The sequence below is a fragment of the Bos taurus genome, chromosome 19 (genome assembly GCF_002263795.3).
Source record: "Bos taurus isolate L1 Dominette 01449 registration number 42190680 breed Hereford chromosome 19, ARS-UCD2.0, whole genome shotgun sequence".
In the NCBI taxonomy this organism is placed as follows: Eukaryota; Metazoa; Chordata; class Mammalia; order Artiodactyla; family Bovidae; genus Bos; species Bos taurus.
This window is the reverse complement of record NC_037346.1, coordinates 18714756-18733813: the sequence shown is the minus strand read 5'-3', so window position 1 is coordinate 18733813 and position 19058 is coordinate 18714756. Positions and strand designations below refer to the sequence as shown.

The following is a 19058-nucleotide window of genomic DNA, read 5'->3' as shown; positions in this document are numbered from 1 at the left end:
GGTGACAATATACAGCCTTTACGTACTCCTTTCCCTATTTGGAACAAGTCTTTTGTTCCATGTCCAGTTCTAACTGTTGCTTCCTGACTTCCAGAGTTCTCAAGAGGCAGATCAAGTGGTTTGGTATTCCCATTTCTTTAAGAATTTTCCAGAGTTTGTTGTTGTCCACACAGTCAAAGGCTTTGGCATAGTTAATAAAGCAGAAGTAGATGTTTTTCTGGAACTCTCTTGCTTTTTCGATGATCCAACAGATGTTGGCAATTTGATCTCTGGTTCCTCTGCCTTTTCTAAATAAATTACCTTAAATAAATAATAATAAATAAGTTACCTGAAAAAAAGTCTTACGGAAGAATTAGCAACACTAATCGGATGTGGGGAGTAATGGACTACTGCAGACAATAGCGGCATCAGCAGTTCCTGAGTGACGTGGTTGAAGCAGTAATGGTACCATTGACAACATGGGGAACACAGAGTAAGACATTTAAGTATAGGGAAAAAATCAGCTAATGTTGAACAAACTAAGTTTTAGGTACAGACAGGAGAAATACCTAGAAGTTAGAGATATCAGGCTTGATAGGAAAGGAGGTTCAAAATATGGCCTGAGTGGTCCAAAAATATTGAAAGCATGTCAACTTTACTGAAGTCATGGGAAATAAAAGTTTAAAATGTGAGGTGCCCTCTCCTACTAGATGGACAAAAAAATTTTTTTAATTAAAAATCCTGTATTAAATTTGTGAAATATAGGAGGATAATTGGTGGGCTTCCCAGGTGACACAGTGGTAAAGAATCCATGCCAGTACAGGAGATGCAAGAGACATGGGTTTGATCCCTTGATGGGGAAGATCCCCTGAAAGAGGAAATGGCAATACAGTCTGGTATTCTTGCTGAAAAATCTCTTGGACAGAGGAGCCTGGCAGGCTACAGTCCATGGAGTTGCAAAGATTAGGACATAACTTAGTGGCTAAACAACAACAAGAGTTTTTATACACAATTCTCAAAATTGCCTTTTTTTTTTTAATAATTGGTTTGTTGAAATCAGGATTCCAGAAAAGTCTCAACATTGCATTTAGCTGAATATCTCTCTCTTTAAGGAGTCTCTTTTAAAGAATATGTCTGTTAGTTTGTTTGCTTTTAACTGCTTTTGCTTTTTTTTTTTTCCCTCTTCGTAGGTTAGAACAGTCAGAGAGCCTTGAGGAAAACCAACGAAATCTCCTTCAAATGACTGAAAAGTTCTTCCATGCCATCATCAGTTCGTCCTCCGAATTTCCCCCTCAACTACGAAGTGTGTGCCACTGTTTGTACCAGGTATGCTGAAGGTTAGAGATTACCATTATTAATCCACAGCTACATTTAAAAGAATGCTTTACCAAAGAGGGGTTTAGCTGCTAAACTAGCTGCTGATAGTGGGTGATTGATAATACTGAATCAGTTTGGATGAATAATGCATTCAGAATTGTTTAAATTGGCTTTAAAAATACAAAGTAGTTTAAAGGGGTACTTTAAAAATAATACATTTTCCTTGCATTGAGAACAAGTTTAAAATGCACCAATCTACTGGGTGTAGTAGATGTGATTGAAGTTAAATATGTTACACAGTTTTTGTTGCTGATTTTATCTTTTACCTGAATTACTCATGGGGTCTTTCACATATGAGGTCAGTCTCTTTCTTGCTTTTTGTGAAATGCTTAATCTCTGATTTTGATTTCTTCTCTTAAATTAATTTCTTTAATTAATTTCTTCTCTTAAACTCTATTGGGTTTGTGTCAGGCTTCCCCAGGACAGGCTGATGTTTATTTTATATAGAATGCTACTTATATTGCATCATCATTCACATCCAGTTGTTAGACTTTCAACACTAGAACTGCAAGTAATGCTTCTGAGTTCAGATGTTCACAGTCATCCCCTACTTGCTGAGGAAATTACACCTGTGTTCTATTATGGCTTCCACGATGTTTTTGATTGGCATATGCAGCTTCAGAAATGGTTTAATCACTCCAAGGGAGATTAGTGCCAATCCACATTAGCCTGTTAAAACTGATTCTGGGAGAAACATTAGTGGATCTGGAGTTTGGGACAAGGTCAGGTGTAGGATAAAGAATTTTTGCATTTACCAAAACCCATACCTTTTGTGTCTTTTTCTTTGCAGAGTTATCCACAGCCATTTGTTTTTAGCACAGGGCTTCAGTTGCTTGGAGACATTAGCAAGATCAGTGAAATCATCATTTTAAAAAGCTGTTTCAGGCTGCTCTGTGTGAATTTTTCCCCCATTGCTATTTATAAAGATGTATCTGCTGTATCTATAAAAAAATGTTTCATCATATTCATAGAGGATGAAAAGCATACTTAGCATTAAAACTCTCTTAATTCATCATGACTTTTCCTGCCTTTTTCAAAATAGCTTGAGGAAGCTTAGGAGAGCCCCATATCAGTTTTGCAGGTAGTTAAATCTGAGACCAGAGGGTAGTTTTTAGTATGAAATCTAATTCAATGAATAACATCTTAAGTTTGGGCATTATTCAGGTTTCTCTTTAAGTCCAGTTCAGTCCTTCTTCTGTTCATAAAACTAGGTAGACTAGAAATGGTAAACACATGTTAAAAATAGTCTGGACCAACTTCTTGGTTGGCCTAATAATAACTTTTCAGAAAGCAAATGAATTTCTAAATGGCAGGGGCTTTGACTTTAGTTGGTTAAAAGTGATTGAGTATTGACTACCTGGTTACATAAATGGTCTAGTAGATTTTAGTAGAAATTCTTCATGTAGTTGTCTCCCTAAGAAAAGAAATTTTGTATCATTAGCAACCTTGGAAAAGGAAAAAAGAAGTAAGTGCTTGGCACTTAGTAAGTACTTAGGAAATATTTAATGAAGGAATAAATTACCCGATTCCTCCCAGCCAAGTAAACAAGATTCTTGCCAACTTTCATAGTTAGGAAGGGAAGGAGGTAGTAAAAAGAATGCAGAAAATAAAGCCAGGTGATAATTGGTGGCTTATTAACCACTATGTGTTGTGCCTTTTAAAACATTCCGTGATACCGTGTCCCATATTACAGCAGACCTGAGTCATTATATTAAAATTTCACATACAATTATTCTTCTTAAGAATGTTCTTTAAATGTTAGTGCAGTTTTTGGAACTGTTGGATAAACTTACTATTGGAATGTACAGTACTATAGAGGATAGATGTGCTCTGTTATTTATAAATAAGGGTTTGTTTTTTAATAAGTGACTGATAATGGGAAATTTCACATTTGCTAATTAAAAAAGAAAAATAAACTTAGATCTCAAGATATTCTTCCATTGAGTCTCCTTGCAAATGTAGTTTTCCCTTTAGTTTGCTCTTTTATTTTTATTCACCTTCCATCTTCTGGCTTTTCTTTGCCCTTTAGACTTTGGCAGTAACATAATGGTACCTTTGTACTTTTATGTTCTGTTGGGAGGGATAGTAGTCCATTGTTTTTTTTCCCTCTAGTAAATATGTCTCCCGCTATGGGACCTGCTAGGGAAAATTTGAAAGCTATGTGAGTACATTGCTAGCTAAATTTCTCTGAGCTTTAGGTCTTTTTACTGGAGTTAGTATTTTTGACTGTTAAACCTTTTTAAAATCATGCTTTTACCTAGCTCTTTCGTTTTATAAGCCTCCTTACTTAGCGGTCTGGGTTAAGGTTATATTGGAATGGCCATGTGTTAGATTTATAACTGAGACATTTTTTCATGTGTTTATTTCCACTTTCATCCTGATAGTTTTGGAGTAATGAGAAAGTATTCCCAGAGTGGATATTCTCCTAAATTGTGGTGAGAGAATTCTGAGAAAGAGCTAAATATAATTCTAAGCAAATGTCATCTTTTCCTGGCAAATCTGCTTCTCCAAACAGAAGTAGCTTACAGAAAAATTTTAAGGCTATAATTGATGGTTGCATACCATGATTGAAAACAAAAAGTGTATAAAACTGCATTTTTGTGATAAATTGCGTTACTAGCGCTTTTAGTCTGAAGTTTGAATCAAAGCTCTTTGAGGTAAGGACTGTGTCTTCTTGCTTGCTATCTTCCAGTGCTTAGAATGGTATCTAGCAATTAGGTGCACAGTAACTACTTGGATGAATGAATGGATGGATGGATGTACAAATCTAACTTTAATCTCAAGTTATGGTGCTGAGTCACAGAAATCCTGGAATAAAATGCCTTGTGTGGTAGATTGAAGAATTCTAGTTTGTTTTCAAAATATTTTAAAAGTAATTTCTTTTAACTTTTAATTTTTTATTGGGAGAGAGAAAACAATTATTGTTAACAACGATTAACAATGTTATGATGGTTTCTGGTGAACAGTGAGGGGACTCAGCCATGCGTATACATGTATCCATCTCCCCTAAACTCCCCTTCCATCCAGGCTGCCACAGAATATTGAGCAGAGTTCCATGTGCTGTATAGTAGGTCCTTGTTGGTTATCCATTTCGAATATAGCTGTGTGTGTGTGTCGATCTTTTCATTTTAATAGAGCTCCTTGGCCTAGAAGTGACTCTGAGAGTTGAAACCAATATGTCTCTGGATTTGAGAGGCTTTTTGGTGATGGATTTTTGTTTGAGACATTCTGATAAATGGTCAAATCTGTGAAAAATTTTAAGCAGGCTTACAGTTTTATTCTATGATTTTCTCTGCAGTTTCTTCACTTTGATATTAATGCTTATTTCCAGTTGAGCTGATAACATTCTTTTCCCAATTGTTGCAGAGCTTTTAACCTTCTCTGGTTAGAACTTTTTCAGGAAGCAGCCTGCAAACAAAATTAAGTGAAATTTTAAGAGTAATCTTTCTTAAAAGAGAGACTTTTAACTCAGAATCTGTAAAGTGTATTTTTCTATTATATTTAGCCATTTAATGTTTATTTTTTAATCAGTAGTAATATGAGTTCAGTATCAACTATTGAAAAAAAAACTTTTAAGTCAATTGAAGGATACACAGAGAAGTATATATAAATATATGTAAATCAAGAAAAATTACGTAGACATATAGAAGTATTTTTAGAGTATAATCTACTTGTAATGAAAATTTCATATAAAATTCATCAAAAGCTAGGAATTAACTGAAATGTAAATATTAAATATCCTCAGTTCATTTGAGGAGAAATTTTCTGCGATTTATAGCCAGAAATAGTAGATATGATTGTCTCAACATTTCTTGCTATTTATTTAGTGCTTTGGCTTAAAGACATAATAAAGATTAAAATCCAGAAATAAAATTTGTCCCTCAAAATTCAGTTGATTTCTAATTTTTTGTTGATTCCATTTGTGTTACATTTTGATCGTGTAATTTTATGTACAAGCCAACATTGTTTTTGTTGCTGTATGTAGTTGGTGCTGTGACTTGTTTGTGCTCATCTCTGTTCTGTAGGCAACTTGCCACTCCCTACTGAATAAAGCTACAGTAAAAGAAAAAAAGGAAAACAAAAAATCAGTAAGTTTGGAGAACTTTTTTTTAGCTGTTTCTTTCAAAGCAAAACAAAAAATCTTTTGCTGTTTGTTAAGAACATCTTCACTTCAGCCTATTTGACCTTCACTGTAAAATCATTCTACTAATTCTGGCACAAAATAGCTTTCATTTCAATTAACCCTGGAATTAAGTTACATTGAAACATCTCTGTGTTCCTTTGGTTTGATTTATCCCAAAGGCATTTTGGGGGCATTTGGTGCATTTGATACCCCTGGTCTAATTTTATTACTGTTATTTTAAAAATTATAAATGAATGCAAAAGAAACTTAATTTCAAGGCCTTAGGAAATGCTGACTCTCTTCATTCTTGCTTCTTGTTTGCAGGTAATGTGAGTGATTTCTTTTCCTAGAGATGAAAGTTTTTCTTAATTGCTAGAAGTACATAGAAGGAAACTGTCACTTTCTAAATCTTAACTAAAAGTAGCTAAATTTTATTTTTTACTTAGATTTTTATCTGGACAGTCTCAGCCAGGATTTAGATAATTGTTCTTAACTTATAAAAACTCTTATGGTGAAACAAAACCACTTTTACCTTAGAGAAAATCTTTATAAGCTACTGGGACTGAGAATATAGTACTTTTGAAATAAAGAAAAGCAGTGAGTCTGTATTTATAGAGAAACACCTCATTTGCAAACATGATATGCATGTACTACCTACTTCTGTAAACTTACCCTAATTTAAAAGGAAGAAAATTACGGTAGTCATAATTATTTTCTTCTGGCGGATGAAATTTGTCCAAAATATTAACATGCATTCATTTAAAATTTGCCAATATCTGTCAGTATGACTGATTCTTATCAGGCTTAGTTTTACCTTTGTTCATATAATCCAAATGAATTTAGAGAAAGAGGTCAAGAAAACCTGCAGGAGTCACATAGATAGTTTACTTTAAAAGGTAGAATTTAGTATATAGTATTCATCTGGTTTCACCTTTCATTTTCATCTGAGCTCTACCCTCAGTAAATTTCTGTTTGAAATTCAGAACTAAATTAAAATTTAGAGACATATGCTTTTATGTACATTCAAGAGATTCTTTTTTGGGTATGTTACGTAAATTTGGTCAGCTGTGAGCAAATGGATTGGATTGGATGGCCATCTTGCTTAATAAAAACATTTCTTTCTAATGCTTCAGCCTTCTAATTCTCAGCGTATGTGGATTTAACATAATATACACCATCACTGTTGAAATTAATTTACTGTTTCTAACACTCTTGTTTGGTGTTTACTAATGCCATTTTGTAGTATATTACATAAATTAAAATTCAGGCTTTCTCTGTTTCTGGAGCATGTTTTCTAGCCTTCCTAACATTGCTTTATTTATTAAGATTTTATCTACAGTTGTTCCTTGAAATGTTTTTTTCTACTAGTGTTATTTTCATATTTCAAAAAAATGTTTCTGGATAACACCAAGTTTTGGAATGCATTTCTCAGCACAAGTGATATGAGGTCCTTGTGGATATTTTAGAACACATTCTGAAGTGTGACGACTGTGTAGTATTATAAATCTAAAATGTTGGTTTATGGAGTTGTTGGCATAACAGAATCTAATGATCTTTTTAAAAGCAAGTTAACTTTCTTTTGGGGTCTATGTACCATAGATTAGAATATTTAAAATATATAGACAAGGTTCTGGCTGCTGTTATGTAGCTGTGTAGTCATAGATAATTCTCTTTATTAAACTCAAACATGTACTGTATAATTAGATCTCCTTTGAAGTTATTAACCTAACTCACTTAGATAATTAAAGGTGGATGGGTTGTGATCCTCTTGCTGAGGTACAGTGTATGACTACATTTATTTGTAACCTGTGGTTTGCCTTTTATGAGTAGGGGGAAAGGAAAAGGGCCATTTGACTGATCATTGGCTTCTGCATACAGACTGGCTCTACTTGGACCTTTTATGCTGAAAGTTTTTTGGATATAAATTAGATTTTTACAGGTTAAAAATAAAAACAGTTTGAGTATGTATATGTTATGAGGTAAAATTATACTGATGTTAATTAGTGGTGACAGGAAAAGAAGTTTTTTAATAAATTAATTCATAAAACTTGTTGAGCATTTTTATAGATATTGTTTTATCAGATTTTAGTTCCCAAAATACACTGTCATTGATGAGATACATAATTATATGACACGTGAAATAAGGTGTGTTCTTGTAGTGTGGATACTCTGAGTTCTGACATGAATGATTTTTGAAGATGGGGAAGATAGTGAAGGTGTAGTACCTTTCATAAGTTTTACAATATTTCTTTTGGGAAATGATTCCCTCAGACACCCATTAAATTCTGAGATTGAGTAATATTGAGTAAACATCAGGTATAAATGTGAGTTGCACTTTAAAAACTTTTCTCTCCTGGAAAAAGCCAGTAAATAGCTACTCTAAAAATGCATTTGAAAAGAGTTCTCCATGTGCATATAAGTGATTGATTTTTTTTTTTTTTTTTTTTTGAGACACTTTCTCAGCAGGTTAGTATTTTATAATTAATCAGTTCTTTGGAAACCAAACTCATGACTTTAACTTTTTAAAAACCTTTTCAGGATTTTAACGGATTAAACTGAACATAAGCTATTCTTTTAAAACAACCCTTTTGCAATGAAATATAAAGCAGTTTTTAATTCCCTTCCTTTTTGCTAGCTCACTCCTGAAAGGCTTTAAAAATTTCTAGATTTGTTGATCTGTTTTTTTATGTTTTAAGATTAAAATTTGTGATTCTGAAGAAAATAGTAGCAGTGGTGGTCTGTGAACATTCTGAAATTAGATGAAGAATTTTATCTGTGAGGAAATAAACATTATTTTTTTCTGTTCCTACTCCCTAGAAGGTTAAACACAGTACAACAGTGGTAAAAGTACTTGAATTGTCTTCTTAATTCTGTTTCTAAAACTGTATTTTAGCTAAAAATAGCTATAAAACAGTATCTAGGTGTTAAAGCCAGTCTGTTAAGGCTGCTGTATTTAACCACCTTCACCAGTGTGCTCTGACTGAAGTGTAAGGTCGTCGTCCTTCTTGCAGTAGCATAGCACTCAGAGTGCTGTAACACCAAGAAAGCTTCCTGAGCTATGCAGTACCAGGAAGGTGAGAATGTATTAGTTATAGCTCACCCCTACTATCACCTCTTACAAAGATTTTCTTAGCTTAGAAAATCATTCTCTAAAGTCTTAATTTTACTGACTTCCTGTCAAATATAATTGAACATTATTTTGAGATTTTAGACAGTGAACAAGAACACATTTTAAATGTATACCACATGAAGCACTGAAGAAAATAGAATGAAGTGAAATAATTCTTACTCTTTTCCAGAATTATAATCTGGACTTATGAGCCGTGTGAATTCATGAAAAGAAGTGTTACTTTACTGAGGCAGTGTGAAGAAAACTAGAGCTCTGTGAGATTCTGCACCTAAGTCCTATTTTCTCATTTCCCCGCAATAGCCTTTGAAATGCAGTTTTATCCTCAGAATCCCAGAACATTGAGTTGGTGTACTATGGCCTTGTTGTCAGTCAGCACTGCTTTAAGCAGCAGTTAACCACGCTAAGCATGAATAGTTGTAGCGGTTTAGATGTTACATGAATGTTCTTTAAAAGTAAATATGTGTGTTATCTGTTTAAAAAAAAAAGTGAATTTCAGAATAATACAGTTTTCGTATGTTAATTTAAAACAGGACCTACTAGGAGAGATGGGAGCTGAGCCGGCTTCATAGCACTTTCCCAGTCTAATTTACCTTGAAAGTGGAATATCTTATAAAAAGAAAATAAATCCATGTGAAATGTTGGGCTCACATTATTTTTCAGTGTGGGCAACCATTTCTTGTATCTTTAACTTTTTTTATTTGACAGAATTACAAATTGAGTTATTCATGGGGATTCTCTCTTTTAGGCTTGTGGGATCCTTTTTTCTTTTAAGTCCCCAAGAATTCCCATTCCTCCATGGTTTAAATAATAAGTAGGTCCTTATACTATAAAGCATTCTGATGAAGAAAAAGAACTGGCAATAACGTTACTGTAAGTAAGTTTTTTCTCTTGATAGGAATCTAAGAAAACTAAGTTTTATTTTGTATATGGCAAGCATTTTGCTCAAGAAATTCAATTGTACCTGGGTATACAACAAAATGTAAGTATTTACTATTAGGTATTGGATTATTCAGTGGTATGCTGTTGAAAACTTAGCTCTGCCTTACAAGAGTTGACCACACTCTCGTGTCTCTTAATATTAGTAAAATGTGATAATTTTTGTGTGAAAAGTTATTTTGCTTTTGTTGCTCAACAAACCTGCAGTATAAACAATGATGATAAAATTAATATCTTTTTTCAGATCTCTTCTACAAAACTCATCTATGAGACTTTTTCTCCCCCCCCTTAGAGACCTTCATTGTGATTTTAAATGATAGAGGGCAAGAATTGAGGGTAAATTTTTGTTTACTGATGTTTTGGGAGTAGGAAAAATTACAAATGTATTGTTTACAAGGACTGGTCTATTCAGATTTTATGTGCAAAATTTGACTTTTGAACTCTGTCTTCCCATTTTCTTGTTTTAATTCAAACCATGTACTCAATCCTCAATTCCTTGTTTTTAGGTGGTTAGCCAGCGTTTCCCTCAGAACAGCATCGGTGCAGTAGGAAGTGCCATGTTTCTCAGATTTATCAATCCTGCCATTGTCTCACCATATGAAGCAGGGATTTTAGATAAAAAGCCACCGCCTAGAATCGAAAGGGGCTTGAAGTTAATGTCGAAGGTGAAGAATCATTTTGATAATATAACTATTTAAAATTTCTCTTCCATAAATTTTCAGTTTTTTTATTCACTGTACTCTCTCTTAATTTTTGAAATGCCCTGTGGTTTTCCCTTACATGCTTTTGTTTTATTTCTTTATATGATAAAGAAATTCATGAGGCTGATACTGATAGAACATCTCATCATTTGAAAATATTTTAGCAAATGTCTTCTCAAGATGGTTTTCTGTGTAATCATTTTGGAAATTCCGAAATGGGAAACAAAATGTATACTATATGATTTTAAAAAATACATTAAATTTTTCATGTCTGTTTATATATATATAAATACATAAGTGTTTATATAATTATGTTTAGGAAAGCATAGAAACAGAATAATCAGTAACTGATTTTAATCACCAATAGAAATTGTATCAGTGAGAAAATTAATATTTTTTAGAGTTATATGGATGTGTAGATTTCATAAATAATCAGATCCTTTATAACCTTATTTTATTGTATAGATACTTCAGAGTATTGCCAATCATGTCCTTTTCACAAAAGAAGAGCATATGCGGCCTTTTAATGATTTTGTGAAAAGCAACTTTGATGCAGCACGAAGGTGAGCAGCCTGCTACTTAGCCAATTGGTCTGTTTGGATCAGATACTTTGAGTTTCACTTAAGTCCATGTACTTGATCTAGATGGAACTCCTGTGTAGGTTTTTTTCTCTTGAGGTCAAGAACATAGTTAATCTTATTTCACTATAAAAGACATTAATGAAGTAAAGTGATATTCTTTGTAATTTGGTAGTGATTGCCATATTTAAAAACCCAGAGAGATGTTTGACATAGCTACTAAAATACAGGATTTGAGTTTACCACAAGATGGAGGACAGGTAGAAGGAAAAAGATTTCTTTCAGTAAGAACTAAAACCAAACTGGTACAGATAATGCATTATAGTGTATAATCAGAATTTTTTAATGTTAGAATATTTTTGATACTTTAATTTGGAAATGTATGTAAACTAAAAAGCTGCTCTTTAAACCAAGTAAAGCAAATGCGTAAGATTTTGTTCATGAGTAACTGGACAACTGTTGGAAGTTTTGTGATTTTAGAAAACTTGAGTTCTGCTCGGTCCCATAACTAGCTAGTTGCTTCTTTTTATCTCTGAGTTGTTGATTTGGTAAAGTAGGTTTCATACCGTACTTCACTGTGAGTTGATTTTAGAGACACAAATGAGATAACTTATGAGAAGGTGTCTGTAAATGTAAGTTAACATCAAGAATTCTACTTTTCATACAGTGTGAATCTGATTGACTTGACTTATAGTCGAAGCTATACTTCTACAGCTCTTCTAGTTTTTCATTATAGTTCATACTAACTTCTTTCTGATTGGAATTTAAAAGATATATTATTGGACTGTAAATCATACTGGAAAAAAAAGTGAATGTCAGCATAGGATTCACATTCTGTGACTATCCACAGAAAGATTGACTACCCGTAGAGAGTTAAAAGAACAAAGGTTCTGATCCTGACTTTGACCTAACAGGCTGTATAACTTTGGGGAGGTCTTTTGTCTTGTCTGGGCCTCTATTTCTTTATCTGTAAAATACTGGCTTCTCTATAGATTCTCATCTATCTGAATTTTGTTGTCTGACTTCAGAGCCTACTTTGAAGCTGAAGCCAGGTATCAAATGGAAAACCAAGTTTCTCCTGTCTCTTCTTTTGTTTATAGTTACATGTGTGAATAAAACCTCCATATTTGTAATACCAGTAATTTCACAAAGTTACTTCACATAAATTTAATTCAAACATAGATATGAGTATATCTGGTTTTTGAAACTCTAATAACTTTGCATTTTTGAAGGTTTTTCCTTGATATAGCATCTGATTGTCCTACAAGTGATGCTGTAAATCATAGTCTTTCCTTCATCAGCGATGGCAATGTGCTTGCTTTACATCGTCTACTATGGAATAATCAAGAGAAAATTGGCCAGTATCTTTCCAGCAACAGGTGAGATTTCTCAGTCATGGGAATATTGAAAACTCTCACTTTAAATTTAAGTTGATAAAATTATTAGTCATGAATAATGCCTCTTACTTTGTATCTTCTTAGAATAAGAATTATGATTTTTAAAGAGCAATGTAGACCTTTAAAAATATGTAGGCAAAAACTTAAGTCATATTGATTGATCAACAAACATATGTAGGTGTTGTAGACTTTTTAAAAAAATACTAAAGCTAAGAGGGATTTCGCTGGCAGTCTAGTGGTTATGAAAGACTATGCACTTTCATTGCCGGTGCCTGGGTTTGATCCCTTATGGGGAAACTAAGAATGCAGCCGAGGAAACAAAAAATTAAACTGAGAAATCACGAATTAGCCTTTTGGATTTTTTTTGGCTTGCAAACATAATATTACAACAAGCCACAGAGAAGTTTAAATTTACTAGGTCAAATGAGTCTTGGCATCTGAATTTAAAGAGCAGCTTAATTCTTAGGAAGTTAATAATTGAAACATTGCTATTCTATTGCAATTCTATAGTAATCCCATTTGTGATACTCTGAAGTACATGCAAATGAAGTTTTACATAGGCAGTACTTAATAATTGAAAATTATTAACTTGGGAATTGTTTCATTAGCTGTTTTTAGTTAAAGTCTCTTGTAGCCTGAATCATTTGCTGTCCTTTCTATAATCGTTACATGTTTATAGTGGCCCAGATTCTTATCTATGAGTTCTTTTACAAAGGTCAAATGAGTCCAGATTATTTTTAAATTCCAATAAAAATGGTTTGCTTATTCATAGGAAAAGTAGAAGACCATAAGGAGGGAGATGCTTCATCTGTGTGGCACTTAAAGTGGAATTTTTAAATGCAAACATTCTTTTATATGCATCTTTTAAAATACAAACTTGTATGATTTAAAGTACATATTCATGTACTTTAATACCAGTTTTTTTTTTTCAATTTTTTTTTAAAAAAGACACATTTCAAACATACAAAAAAGTATTGACTATAATATAACAGAGACCCGTGTCTACTGCTTCGTTTTAACATTTTTTATTTTGCTGAATTATTTCAGATCTTTATAACATTTTATTTCTGGGAGAGAAAAAGATACAACTTCTCTCTTGTGTAACTGACAAGAAAAAGGAAAGTACAGGTATAACATAGGTACATATAAAACAGTTTTGTGTGTTTTAAAACTTCATAGCAATGATACACTGAATATAGTCTCTTCATATAATATTCTATTTGAGATTTATCATTTATTTAACTTATCTTAGTATTTCATCGAATGGCTATATCACAACTTATTTTCGTACTTCCTAATTGATGGATATTTAGGGTTTCCTGTTTTTCATTATTTTAAATGGTAATGTAATAAATATTCTTCACATTTGTCTCCTTGTGAATTACCCAAATGCATAATTGCTGAGTTCTGGGGTATACACAGCCTCAGCTTTGCTAGATATCACCACCTTATTTTTCACAGCGTACATACTGATTTATGCTTTGACAGTACTGTGTGAGAGTACAGTGTACACATCTTCACCAAAATTGGCACTAGCAAACGTCATAATTTTTTTTTGTCAGTTTGATGTTTGTGAAATAGTATCTTGTTATCTTTAGTTTTAAATGTTTAATAGTTGTTGAAAATTCATACTTACCCTGGTTAAGCAGAAATCTGATATCAGGGACACTATGTCCACTTCCTAAACAGTGGTCTCTCCAAATGAGTTCTTTTCATCCTGAGAAAAAGTGGATCAGAATGTTATTTTTACTTACTGGTTGCCTATTTAATGGTAATAGATTAAGAATACTAGAACATAATGAAATTTTATGTAAATTTTTTAGTTTGAGGAATGGTCCTATTTCTAAGATGTCTCAGTTATACTTAAAACCCCTGAGGTCTTTTGGGTGCTATTTAAAAATGAGCAGGAACCACCACTGGACAGTAAAAAGAAAAGCAGCCAATGACAATCTAAACGTGTTTTTATGTACCCTCCTGTGTGTGGAAAATAGCTAGTGGGAAGCTCCTGTAGGGCACAGGGAGCTCAGCTCGGTGCTCTGATGACCTCCAGAGGTGGGATGGGGAGGTTCAAGAGGGATATGTATACATCCTGCCGATTGACTCCGTTGTACAGCAGAAACTAACACAACATTATAAAGCAATTATACTCCAATTAAAAAAAAATGTGTTCTGCTATATGTGAACTGCTACTTTTTTCCTAAGTAGTTTCCTATATCTAGGGATCACAAAGCTGTTGGAAGACGACCTTTTGATAAGATGGCAACACTTCTTGCATACCTGGGTCCTCCAGAGCACAAACCTGTGGCAGATACACACTGGTCCAGCCTTAACCTTACCAGTTCGAAGTTTGAGGAGTTTATGACTAGGTAAAGTACCACCTCGACATGATGATTTCTGTCTTTTTCATTGAGCTGCAAGCTTTATCTCCAGGCCACTTGTTAGATATGCTTGTATATTTCACAGAGGATTATTGGGAAAGATGTACTTCATAATCACATTGCCATGTTTTGGGGTCCCACTTTTCTCTTTACCCTATATATTGTTGAAGTATGCTTTGTTTCGTGGTTGATTTTCTTGTAAAAAATAATAACATCTTGTTGAATAGTACTATGTCATGTTATTTTGAGATGTTTTTGCACTTAATAGTTAAAAGGAAGGTAGACAACATTATTTTCATATTATAATTATTAGGGAAAATAGAGTTCAAAGTGAGTAATTTGCCTAAGATTCCATCCTAAGTCATTGATCCTTTGGTTCTAAGTGCTGAACTCTTTCTCTCACATAACAAAAATTTTCAGAAGTCTCCTGGAAGTTAATTATACAACTTTAAGACTGAGGGTCAGAAATATGGTAATACTGCTATAAAATTTCTTTCTGTGGACCTTTGTTTCGAATCTCATTGAGATTTGGATCCTCATCGTAGGCATTCACCCCTGTGTTGTTACAGTGCAGATAGTTTCCAGAATTCTTTAGACTTTTAAAGTACCTTTCATAGTACTTTACACTTCGTCACTTAGTACTTCATAGTGAGTGTGGGTTAAGTGTTTTGTTCATAGTATGTGCCAGAAGCAGAAAGGAAAGAACAGAATATGACATTCTAGTTTAATTCACACTAACGATTTGTATATAATGTTCCATGGATTGTGAGTGTCTGTTATTAGTCATGTTACATACAGATGATAGTTTTGTACATGACTCCAATTTTTTGATATTGTTAAAAGAATGTGGGAATATGTAACAATCTCCTTTCAAGCTTAGTTGTTATCTTTAGTTCTGTTACATTTTCCTGTGTAACAGGTATTTCAGTTCAGTTCAGTTAAGTCGCTCAGTCGTGTCCAACTTATTCCTACGTTATTAAAGGAATATTTTCAATGCAAAATTTTCATGTTACTTAGTTGAAAATTATATAAACATATAAAACTATGTTTTATTCAGCATTGCTAAGGATGTCCTTGCCATTTTTCCATTTTTCAAAGAAAACTTCATTAGTCCTTTTAACCTTCCTACAAAACAATCCTCTGTGCTTTTGAACACTAAATGATATGTGTAAGATATAGAACAATATCTGGTGTATATATAAAGTGTTTCATAAGCATTAAATAATATTTTTGTTCTAAGTTTCCACTGATGCTCCCTGAGACTCATTTTTCTTTTAAAAAATGGAAGTAGCTTTATAATGTTGTCAACTAGAAAACTAATAATTGTTAAATTAGTCAAAACACAGAAATCTAAAAAGGAAAAAATTTTCAGTTATTTCACATCTTAGAGATAATTCAGTTAACATTTGGCAGATAGCCTCCTAGTCATTTATCCATACACATGTGTACCTGTTTCCCTTCTGAAATGCTCTGTGTTGTCTCCATTGATACTAAGCAAATGCTCACTTGGTAGCAGCAGTATGATGAGCTGAGGTAATATAGCCTCTTCTCGCACCCCAAAGACACATAAAAATACTAGGTAAAAGAAGTATTTTTAAACACCTACATAGCTAGAAGAGAATTTTGGAGCAAATTATTTAGTATGTGGGCTTTCCTGATAGCTCAGTTGGTGAAGAATCCACCTGCAATGCAGGAGACCCCAGTTAGATTCCTGGGTCAGGAAGATCCACTGGAGAAGGGATAGGCTACCCACTCTAGTATTCTTGGGCTTCCCTTGTGGCTCAGCTGGTAAAGAAAATGCCTGCAATGCTGGAGACCTGGGTTCAGTCCCTGGGTTAGAAAGATCCCCTGGAGAAGGGAAAGGTTACCCACTCCAGTATTCTGGCCTGAAGAATTCCACGGACTGTTACACACAGAGATAAAGAAATGGAAAATATGAAAGAGTTTAAGAGATGGAGGTTATAGAATGAGAAGTTCCAACATATCTAATAAATAGAGCTTAAAGAGTAGTGAAGAGGTAATATTTGAAGAAACAACAGATGAGAATTTTCCAAGGCTGGTAAATGACATAAATCTTCAGGTTAAAGACACACACTGTGTTGAGCAGAATATATAATAATTAAACCATGCCTTTTTTTAAGTGTATTTAAATATATATAAGTGTATAAGTGTAAAAGTATAGGAAGTATATAAAAGTGTAGGAAGCATCACTACGAACAAAGCTAGTGGAGGTGGTGGAATTCCAGTTGAGCTATTTCAAATCCTGAAAGATGATGCTGTGAAAGTGCTGCACTCAATATGCCAGCAAATTTGGAATTCAGCAGTGGCCACAGGACTGGAAAAGGTCAGTTTTCATTCCAATCCCAAAGAAAGGCAATGCCAAAGAATGCTCCAACTACCACACAATTGCACTCATCTCACACGCTAGTAAAGTGATGCTTAATATTCTCCAAGCCAGGCCTCAGCAATATGTGAACTGTGAACTTCCAGATGTTCAAGCTGGGTTTAGAAAAGGCAGAGGAACCAGAGATCAAATTGCCAACATCCGCTGGATCATCAAAAAAGCAAGAGAATTCCAGAAAAACATCTATTTCTGCTTTATTGACTATGCCAAAGGCTTTGACTGTGTGGATCACAATAAACTGTGGAAAATTCTGAAAGAGATGGGAATACCAGACCACCTGACCTGCCTCTTGAGAAACCTGTATGCAGGTCAGGAAACAACAGTTAGAACTGGACATGGAACAACAGACTGGTTCCAAATAGGAAAAGGAGTACGTCAAGGCTGTATATTGTCACTCTGCTTATTTAACTTATATGGGGAGTACATCATGAGAAACGCTGGGCTGGAGGAAGCACAAGCTGGCATCAAGATTGCCGGGAGAAATGTCAATAACTTCAGATATGCAGATGACACCACTTTTATGGCAGAAAGTGAAGAAGAACTAAAGAGCCTCTTGATGAAAGTGAAAGAGGAGAGTGAAAAAGTTGGCTTAAAACTCAACATTCAGAAAACTAAGATCATGGCATCTGGTCCCATCACTTCATGGGAAATAGATGGGGAAACAGTGGAAACAGTGGCTGACTTTATTTTGGGGGGCTCCAAAATCACTGCAGATGGTGATTGCAGCCATGAAATTAAAAGACGCTTACTCCTTGGAAGGAAGGTTAAGACCAACCCAGACAGCATATTGAAAAGCAGAGACATTACTTGGCCAACAAAGGTCTGTCTAGTCAAGGCTATTGGTTTTCCCAGTGGTCATGTATGGATGTGAGAGTTGGACTATAAAGAAAGCTGAGTGAGTGCCAATGAATTGATGCTTTTGAACTGTGGTGTGGGAGAAGATTCTTGAGAGTCCCTTGGACTCCAAGGAGATCCAACCAGTCCATCCTAAAGGAGATCAGTCCTGGGTATTCATTGGCAGGACTGATGTTGAAGCTGAAACTCCAATACTTTGGCCACGTGATGCGAAGAGCTGACTCATTTGAAAAGACCCTGATGCTGGGAAAGATTGAGGGCAGGAGGAGAAGGGGATGACAGAGGATGAGATGGTTGGATGGCATCACCGACTCAATAGACATGGGTTTGGGTGGACTCCGGGAGTTGGTGATGGACAGGGAAGCCTGGCACGCTGTGGTTCATGGTGTCGCAAAGAGACACAACTGAGCGACTGAACTGAACTGAAGTATAAAAGTGATACTCAGAATCAGGGAGATTAGAATGGCCTTTTAATAACTTGTATTGGTACAACTGTACCAGTAAGTAACCATCTGTAAAAAGATACACTATTCGTGAGGATAAACTCCCATAAAGAAGAACATATGGACCTTTCTCACTCATTCAAAATCAGTAAACCAGGGAAAGGAAAGCTTCATAAACTGAACTCTTAAAAAACAAATCAATAAAATTCAAAAACTTCTGTCTAGAAAGAAAAATGGTTAAAAGCAATTCTATGATTAATATCCCTGTCCAGTAGTTTTCTTAATGTTATCCTAATGGTTCAAATAATCAGTTCAGTCACTCAGTCATATCAGACTCTGCAACCCCATGGACTGCAGCACGCCAGGCCTCCCTGTCCATCACCAGCTCCTGGAGTTTACTCAAATTCATGTTCATTGAGTCAATGATGCCATTCCACCATCTCATCCTCTGTCGTCCCCTTCTCTTTCCGCCTTCAATCTTTCCCAGCATCAGGGTCTTTTCAAATGAGTCAGTTCTTCACATCAGGTGGCCAAAGTATTGGAGCTTCAGCTTCAGCATCAGTCCTTCCAATGAATATTCAGGACTGATTTCCTTTAGGATGGACTGGTTTGATTCTCCTTGCAGTCCGAGGTTCAAATAATAGCTCCTTGAAACTTTTAGTGCTTGTTACCACATTGCCCTTCAGAAAGTATGTTGCTTTTAAGATATTTTGCCATTTTGTATATTTTATCATTGTTCCAGTTGTGGACTTTTGTA

The 19058-nt window shown here is 34.4% G+C and overlaps 1 protein-coding gene across 9 annotated transcripts in view; it reads left to right on the top strand.

Moving 5' to 3' along the window:
* Nucleotides 1-19058, top strand: part of NF1 (neurofibromin 1) — a 273622-nt gene that overhangs the window by 156372 nt on the left and 98192 nt on the right. For 8 of the 9 annotated variants that reach the window (XM_059877703.1, XM_059877699.1, XM_059877700.1 and 5 more), the window contains 6 exons: nucleotides 1170-1305; nucleotides 5382-5444; nucleotides 10052-10210; nucleotides 10712-10809; nucleotides 12057-12203; nucleotides 14441-14587. In XM_059877703.1, coding sequence (XP_059733686.1) covers nucleotides 1170-1305; nucleotides 5382-5444; nucleotides 10052-10210; nucleotides 10712-10809; nucleotides 12057-12203; nucleotides 14441-14587 — 750 coding nt within the window. The remainder of the gene's footprint in view (nucleotides 1-1169; nucleotides 1306-5381; nucleotides 5445-10051; nucleotides 10211-10711; nucleotides 10810-12056; nucleotides 12204-14440; nucleotides 14588-19058) is intronic. The other variant, NM_001372007.1, reaches the window with a different exon arrangement.